Below are 8,928 nucleotides of genomic sequence, written 5' to 3'. Positions count from 1 at the left end.
AAAAAAAAAAAAAGAAAAAAAAGAAAGGAGGGAAAGGAAGTAAAGGAAGAAAGGAAGGAAAGGAAAAGGAAGGAAGCAAGGAAGGAAGGAAAGAACGAAAGAGAAAAAGACAAAGACAATCTTTTTTTTTTTTTGAGACAGTCTTGCTCTGTTACCCAGGCTGGAGTGCAAAGGTGCAATCTCAGCTCACTGCAACAGTGTGATCTCAGCTCCACCTCCCAGGTTCAAGTGATTCTCATGCCTCAATCTCCAGAGTAGCTGGGACTACAGGCGCATGCCACCACACTGGCTAATTTTTGTATTTTTAGTAGAGACAGGGTTTCACTATGTTGGCCAGGCTGGTCTAAACCCCTGATCTCGTGATCTGCCCGCCTTAGCCTCCCAAAGTGCTGGGATTACAGGTGTGAGCTACTGCACCTGGCCAAGAAAGACAATCTCATCCTTTAAGTTGTTTGGTGAAAAACCTTGGAGTCAGCCGGGCACGGTGTCTCACACCTGTAATCCTAGCACTTTGGGAGGCCGAGGCAGGCAGATCACGAGGTCAGGAGATTGAGACCATGCTGGCTAACATGGTGAAACCCCGTCTCTACTAAAAATACAAAAAATTAGCCGGGTGTGGTGGCTCATGCCTGTAGTCCCAACTACTCAGGAGGCTGAGGCAGGAGAATTTCTTGAACTGGAGAGGTGGAGGTTGCAGTGAGCCGAAATCGCACTGTGGCACTCCGGGCTGGGCGACAGAGTGAGACTCTGTCTCACAGAAAAAAAAAAAAAGGGAAAACCTTGGAGTCAATCCTTATGCCTCTCTTTTTTTTCCCACACCTCGTATACCAAACCATGAGCAAATCCTGTCAGTTCTATTTCAGAATACAGGCACATCGAGCAAAATGTCTCTGGTTAACATTTTCACCATAGAATGCCTTTTCGTTTTTAATATCCAGCTGTGGTTGTCAGCCTTCAAGATGGTCTCTAGTGATCCTCAACTCCTGCTATGCATGCCTTTGCATACTCCCTTTCCACACTGAGCAGGGCTGACCTATGCAACCAAAAGGACGCTGTAAATAACAATGTGTGGTTGGGGACAGTGGCTCATGCCTGTAATCCCAGCACTTTGGGAGGCCAAGATGGGCAGATCTCTTGAGATAGGAGTTTGACACCAGCCTGGACAACATGGTGAAACCCCATCTCTACTAAAAATACAAAAATTACCTAGGTGTCGTGGTGGGCGCCTGTAATCCCAACTGCTTGGGAGGCTGAGGCATGAGAATCGCTTGAACCCGGGAGGCAGAGGTTGCAGCGAGCCAAGATCGCACCACTGCACTCCAGCTTGGGTGCCAGAGCAAGACCCTGTCAAAAAAAAAAAATGAAAAAACAATGTGTGACTTCTGAGGCTAGGTCATAAAAGACATTGTGGCTTCTGCCTTGTTCTCTCGGATCACTCCCTCTAGGGAAAGCCATCAGCCATGTTTTAAGGACATGTAAGCAGCTCTATGGAGAGAACTTCATGGCAAGGAACTGAGACCTCCTGTGAACAGCCAGTACCAACTTGCTAGTCATGAGTGAGTCATCTTGGAAGCAGATCATCTAGGCCCAGTCAAACCTTCAGGTGACTTCAAAGTAATAAGAGACCCTGAGCTTGAGCCATCCAGCTAAGCTGCTCCCAAATTCTTGACCCACAAGAACTGTATGCAATAATAAATACTGTCATTTTAAGCTGCTAAGTTTTGGGATAATTTGTTACACAGCAATAGTTAACTAATATACCAAACTTATATTGATTCAGCTTATGTTTATTTATCTATCAAGAGAGGGTCTCACTCTGCCACCCAGGCCGAAGTGCAATAGTGTGATCACGGTTCACTGTAGCCTCAACCTCCCAGGCCCAAGTGATCCTCCCACTTCAGCCTCCCAAGTAGCTGGGACCACAGGCATGTGCCATCATGCCTGGCTAATGTTTAAATTTTTTGTAGAGACAGGGTCTCCTTATGTTGCCCAAGCTGGTCTCAAACTCCTTGACTCAAGTGATCTGCCTGCCTCAGCCTCCCAAAGTACTGGGATTACAGTGTGAGCCACCACACCTGGCCCAGTGTATGTTTATACAGAAAATATGTACATTTACATCATTAAAATCTTATCTATATTTTTAACAAAGTAATGTGCATTTAAAGCTTCAAATTACATTCCAAATAGAATTGATAGAAAATTACTGAGCGCCAGCCTGGCTGACATAGTGAGACCCTGTCTTTACAAAATAAAAAATTAGCTGGGCGGGGCAGCTCATGCCTGTAGTCCCACCTACTTAAGAGGCTGAAGTGGGAGGATCGCTTGAGTACAGGAGGTCAAGGCTGCAGTGAACCATGATTGTGCCACTGTACTCCAGCCTGGGGAACAGAGCAAGACCCTGTCTCAATCAGTCAATCAATGGAAAATATATTAAGTTAATGATTTCACACAATGTCCAATTTTCATGAAACAGATTACTGATGTTAAGTGGGAAATGCCTATATCCAGAATCTGACGACTTATCACCTCCACAACTACCACTGTGGTCAAAGCCACCAGTGTCACTCTAGGAGATTGTTGTAGTAGTCTCCTATCCAGTCTCCCCTCTTCTGCCCTTGTCCCTGCATAATCTGTGCTTCTTACAGCAACGTGATTCTCCTGATACAAAATTCAGGTCATGCAGTTCCTCTGCTCACAACTCTGCAATGGTCCCACCTTACTCAGTAAGAAAGCCAATTTCCTCACAGTAGTGCACAAGGCCCCACTCAACATAACTCCTTCCCCATTACTTATTTGACCTCATCTCCTATCCTTTTTCCCTACTAACTGTGATTCAGTCCAGTCACAGTGACCTCCTGGCTTTCCTTAAGCCTCCTGGGCACTTTCACTTTAGAACTTTGCCCTTGCTGAACTTTCCCCCTGCACCCCACTTGACCTACTCCATTGCCTGGGCTAGTTATCTATGTGACTCAGTCCCTTACTTCCTTCAGGTTGCTATTCAAGCATTACCTTATCAATATCCCTGCTCTTTACCCCTCTTGCCCTGCTTTATTTCTCTGGATTGAAGGTTACCTGCCACAAATTTCAGTGTGGCTTTAAGCCACATGCAGAAGGAGTTCTATTTTTTTTTTTTTTTTTTTTTGAGATAGAATAGTGATGTGATCACAGCTAACTGTAGCCCTGGCCTCTCAGGCTCAAGTGCTCCTTCCACCTCAGCCTCCTGAGTACCTGAGACTACAAGCACGTGCCACCACACCTGGCTAATTTTTTAATTTTTATTTTTGTAGAGATAGGGTCTCAGTATGTTGTCCAGGCTGTTCTTGAACTCCCGAGCTGAAGATCCTCCCTCCTAGGGCTCCCAAAGTGCTGGGATTACAGGTGTGAGCCACCACATCCAGCCAGCAAACATCTTTGGGAGGGAGATTTTTTTTTTTTTTTTTTTGAGATGGAGTCTCTGTCGCCCAGGCTGGAGTGCAGTGGTGTGATCTTGGCTCACTGCAACCTCTGCCTCCTGGGTTCAAGCAATTCTTGTGCCTCAGCCTCCTGAGTAGCTGGGATTATGGGTGTGTACTACCGTGCCCATCTAATATTTGTATTTTTAGTAGAGATGGGGTTTCACCATGTTAGCCAGGCTAGTCTCAAACTCCTGACCTCAGGTGATCCATCGGCCTTGGACTCCCAAAGTGCTGGGATTACAGGCATTAGTCACAGTGCCCAGCCGAACTTGTGTTTTTATCCCTCAGGCAATTAAAAAAGAAAAATGGAAAGGAAAACTGAAAGATCTCTGAAGAATGCCCAGTTCCATCACATCTATCATGTGGCCTCTGGAAATCCCTGCCCGTGGGGAAGACTTATCATTGGTAGTAGTCAGGTGTTCAGGAACAATGGCTTTGAGGTTAGAAGGACCTGGATTAACCTGGCCTGGTATCAGTTTTCTCATTTATAAAATGGGATAGTAGTATTGATTCTTTGGGTTGTGGGAAGATTAAATGAAATAATCCATGTAATTTGATTACATACTCAGCTGCTCCCATTAGCACATCCTGATTATTCTTACTTAGCATTCAGTCCATGTGTGACTGCACTTATAATACCACATGAATCCAGTGGTCTGTGCCATGTAAATCAGGCCTCTGAGATTTTGCTCAGCTTACAATGGCATATGGGCAAATATGCTTCTGACCTTGCAAAGCCAGGTGGGCCCTAGCCTGAAGTGACTCACCTTCAGGCTAGGGCTGTCTATAGACAGTTGGGAGTCAGGTCAAAGAGCTGTCTTATAGATAGCTGGGAGTTCCTCCAGGCTAACTGGTTGTTCACTGGCTCTGGAGTTGCAGGAATAGACAACTGGCTCTCTGCTGCTCCTGGAAGTCTCTCCTAAATTAAACTCCTTAATTAGCCAGCTGTGGTGGCGGGCGCCTATAATCCCAGCTATTCAGGAGGCTCAGGCAGGAGAATCGCTTGAACCCAGGGGGCAGAGGTTGCAGTAAGCTGATATCACGCCATTGCACTCCAGCCTGGGCGAAAGATCAAAACTCTGTCTCAAAAAAAAAAAAAAAAAAAAAAAAAAAAAAAAAACTCCTTGGTCTGCCACATGCCACTGCTCTGTGACCTTGCACTTTTGGTTCAAAGAACCAGACAAGGTCTACAATAGCTTACTTATTCTGTCCTCAGGGCCCACTCTCCACTGATCCCTTGTGGGCTTTAGCTGACTAAGCCCAGAGTGGCTGAGTGGTACCCAGCATGGTACGTGCCTGGGGAAGGGTTGGCAGGATCAGCTGGCCAGAGCTAGTGGATACTTCCTTCACAACAGTTCTCCTGCCACCTGAGATCATACAGTATCTCAGCATCTCCTAGGTCAGTCTGGGGTCCAGCCAGAGGCCTGATGAAGCAAACAGCTCTCTGTATACTTACTCTGGACACTCAAACAGGGAGGCTGAGTGAATCACAGCAAAATCCACCCCAACCCCCACTGGAGCCACAACTGAGCAACTGAAGCTCCTGGGAGGCTAGAATTGAAGAAGTTAGGCAAAGGAGGTCTCTTAGAACCAGCCCCAGATGCCCCTTCTTAGGGGACCCTTCTCAGAAGCCCCAGGCCTTGCTTTTCCTAAAAGTGCCCTGCTATGCCTGTGAGCAATGTCACCAAACAAGTTGGCTCAGTCAGCGCTTTTAGTGTGCCTCTCTCACTCAGGCAGCCCTGGAGCCAAGAAGGCCTTCAGGAGCCACTCCCTACTGACTCCCTACCACTCCTGTTCCCTCTTCCTGCTTGGATAGCACTTCATTTCACCTTAACCCTTTGGAGTGGTCTGTCTGGGAAGGAGGTGCCAGGATACAAGATGTGTGGCAGACAAGGCCCAGGTTCGAGACTGTGCTATGGCTGCTTCAGCAGGATGCCTACTCCATGCTGAGATCATAGTCTGGTCCTTGTCACTTCTGGCGGTTACTTCCCTCCCTGACAAAGGGTGCTTACCCTCCCTCTGCAAACTTGTGCCCAGAAAGCGTGGCTCACCTAGTACAAGGGACAACCCAGTTGCACCAGACAAACTGGTGCAAAGTCCAGCTGGGCACAGTGGCTCATGCCTGTAATCCCAGCACTTTGTGAGGCTGAGGCAGGCAGATCACCTGAGGTCAGGGGTTCGAGACTAGCCTGGCCAACATGGTGAAACCTCGTCTCTACTAATACAAAAATACAAAAAATTAGCTGGGCGTGGTAGAGCATGCCTGTAATCCCAGCTACTCGGGAGGCTGAGGCAGGAGAGTCGCTTGAACCTGGGAGGCAGAGGTTGCAGAGAGCTGAGATCACACCATTGCACTCCACCCTGGTCAACAAGAGTGAAACTCTGTCTAAAAACAACAACAAAGCAAAGCCCCAAGCCCTTTCCAGGTGCTGCCCCGCTCATCCCAGTCACCTCTGTTGCTTTTTGAGAAGACTCTACCGGCCGAATATGTGTTCGTTTGTTGAGGGGTGGGGGTGGGGGGTGGGGAAGAGTCCTACCTGGCCACTGCCCCCTACCGGACCTCGCCCTCCCAGCCTAAGTATGGGTTCCAGATCTCGCCTTTTGTATTCCCCAGCTGGGGGCCAGCCGGCTGAGGGACCCCAGGGAGACACAGTCTTCCCATTGCAAGCGATAGCGTTGATGGCCGTCTTCAAGCCCCTCCCTCCAAAGATGACAGCTCTCCAGTCTCTAGGTGCCTCCAGGCCACGTGGGGTGGCAGTCAACTCACCTGTTTCTCAGAGGGGCCCAGGACGCACAGAAGGTGCCGGTCACTGCCCTCTGCCAGAGCCCTGGGGGGGTAAGGGTGTCCGGCTGGGCCCGGCCTGAGGGCACAGCTTCGCGGGGCCCCGGCCCCCTGCGTACACAGACATGGCCACAGCGCAGGCACCGCGCCCTCCCACCGCCCTCACCCGGCCGCCAGTGCAGGAAGACAGCTTTCTCCGGCCTCTCGCAGCCAAGGCCCAGCTCCAGCCGCACAGCCCGACCCGGCCCGCCCCCGGAGTGCATTGTGGGAAACGTAGTCCTTAGCGCCCGGCCGCTTGCCGCGCCGCGGGACTGGCTCTGGGTTCCTCGTCCCAGCGTAGCTGCGGGCAGGTCCTGACCCGCGTCCAGGATTGCCTCACCCGGCGCCGCCTTCTAGGGACCTGGGCGCCTCCTTAGAGCCTAGAGCCCCACACAGACCGCAGACCTGGACTCTGGGCCTCACCCTCCGAGCCAGCTAGCAGTTCATTTCAAGGGAGAGAAAGGGACGTTAGGGTTGTTTCTCCCACTGATTGTGGAAGGACAGTGCAAGTTTGAGGGACTGGATAAATGACATCAGTGGGCCCAGCCACACAGGCTGTAAAGGATGTGGGCATGCGCAAAAGTCGCACTAATTGCTTCTAAAACCGTATTTGTAGCCACGTTTTAATGTATCAGTATAATGCTCTAGAACGGTAGTTCTCAACTCTGACGGCACACAGAATATCCCTGGAAGCTTTAAAAAAACAAAACAAAACAAAACAAAAACTAGGACGGGCGAGGTGGCTCACGCCTGTAATCCCAACACTTGGGAGACCGAGGTGGGCGGATCACTTGAGGTCAGGAGTTCCAGACCAGCCTGGCCAACATGGTGAAACCCCATCTCTACTAAAAATACAAAAACTAGCCATCCTTAATGGCTTGTGCCTATAGTCCCAGCTACTCGGGAGACTGAGGTGGGATCCCAGGAGGTCGAGGCTGCGGTGAGCCGTGATCATGCCCCTGCATTCCAGCCTAAGCACCAGAGCAAGACCCTGTCTCAAAAACAACAACAACAAAAAACCAATGCCTGGACACCAGCCCTAGAGATTTTGATTTAATTGAATTTAGAGTAAGGTGGAGTGTTGGGGAACCAGGCATCACTATTGTTTTAAAAGTACCCCAGGGGATTTGCCATTGCAAAGAATCATTATTTGTAATTTCCTAGATGCAAAGCAATAAAAACAACAGGAAAACAGGCAACAACAGGCTTTCCCAAAAGGCCCTTATTTTTAGAGATGGTTTTAAAAAGCAAAAATTAGGGATTGGCCCACTGCTCATGTTTTTTTCTGAAGCAATTAATTCACTTTACAGCCTTATGGTTTATTCTCCCAACAGTTAATAGGATGAAAGAAAAAGTCAAATCACTCCTCTGACTTTCCCTCCTGCTCCACAAGCACCTGGGGGCAGTGTCCTGTCCCTCTCTGAGCCCTACACTGGAGTTACGGTAGAGCTCCGTCCTTGGGCTTTTCTTCCAGTCTCACATGGCTGCCACCACAGCCTGCTTCCGCAACACTGACCTGTGACTGGCATGGTGACAAAGCTGTGGCCTTTCACTGAAGATGGCTTTGCATAAGGCTATCAAGTTCTTGCACATAGTCTAAGGGAACCTTTCTCAACCCCCTGTCCCCCACTTTTAGGTAAGGACATAAGAAAATGCCCTATTCCTTAACTGAGAGTCTCTCCAGGTTTCCACAGGTCACTCAGTATTTTATCTCCTCATTAGCTCAGAAGTACACGTTCCCTCCCTTAGGGCAAGAATCATTTATACAGTTTTTTTCACTAATTATTACACTATAAGAGTTTGAGCCATAAGCTGGGCTTGGTGGCACAGGCTTGTAATCCCAATTACTCCAGAGGCTGAAGCAGGAAGAATTGCTTGAGCCCAGGAGATCAAGTCTGAAGTGAGCCATGATCATGGACAACAAGAATGAGAGAGTCAAGAAAGAAGGAAGGAAGGAAGGGAGGAAGGGAGGGAGAGAGAGAGGGAGGGAGGGAGGAAGAAAGGAAAGAAGGAAGGAGAGTTTAAGTCAAGATATAACATTTTCTGCTTGGTACAGAAATGTTCTGACTATATTCCTTTTCTTTTTCTTTCTTTTTTTTTTTCACTTTAGAGATGGTGGTTTCATTATGCTATGTTGACAAGGCTGGTACCAAACTCTTGGCCTCAAGCAATTCTCCCATCTTGGCCTCCCAAAGTACTGGGATTACAGGGCATAAACCACCATGCCTGGCTAATATCCTGCCTGTATTTCATTAACTTGAAGTTACACCCTATAGAATTCATCTCCATAGAAGACTAATTTAATTTAATTTATTTACTTATTTTTTTTCAAACGAAGTCTCTCTCTATCGCCCAGGCTGGAGTGCAGTAGCTCCATCTCAGCTCACTGCAACCTCCGCCTCCCAGGTTCAAGCAGTTCTCTGCCTCAGCCTCCCGAGTGGCTGGGATTACAGGCATCTACCACCATGCCCAGCTAATTTTTGTATTTTTAGTAGAGACAGGGTTTCACCATCTTGGCCAGGCTGGTCTTGAACTTCTGACCTTGTGATCCACCCGCCTCAGCCTCCCAAAGTGCTGGGATTACAGGTATGAGCCACTACACGCGGCCCAGAAGACAAATTTAAAGTTTTCTTTTCTTTTTTTTTTTTTTTT

At 48.4% G+C, this 8,928-nt stretch overlaps 1 protein-coding gene across 2 annotated transcripts in view; it reads right to left on the bottom strand.

Annotated features, from left to right (window-relative positions):
- The window catches only part of MON1A (MON1 secretory trafficking family member A), a 29,170-nt gene extending 22,198 nt beyond the window's left edge, over positions 1-6,972 (bottom strand). For both annotated transcript variants that reach the window (XM_011980869.1, XM_011980870.1), the window contains exon 1: positions 6,223-6,972. In XM_011980869.1, the coding sequence (XP_011836259.1) occupies positions 6,223-6,500 (278 nt within the window). In that variant the 5' untranslated portion in view covers positions 6,501-6,972. The remainder of the gene's footprint in view (positions 1-6,222) is intronic.
- Positions 6,973-8,928: the final 1,956 nt, after the last annotated feature.

The sequence above is a fragment of the Mandrillus leucophaeus genome, unplaced genomic scaffold (assembly GCF_000951045.1).
Source record: "Mandrillus leucophaeus isolate KB7577 unplaced genomic scaffold, Mleu.le_1.0 Scaffold22, whole genome shotgun sequence".
In the NCBI taxonomy this organism is placed as follows: Eukaryota; Metazoa; Chordata; class Mammalia; order Primates; family Cercopithecidae; genus Mandrillus; species Mandrillus leucophaeus.
Note: the sequence above shows the minus strand (reverse complement) of the source record. Positions and strands in the feature narration are given on the sequence as shown.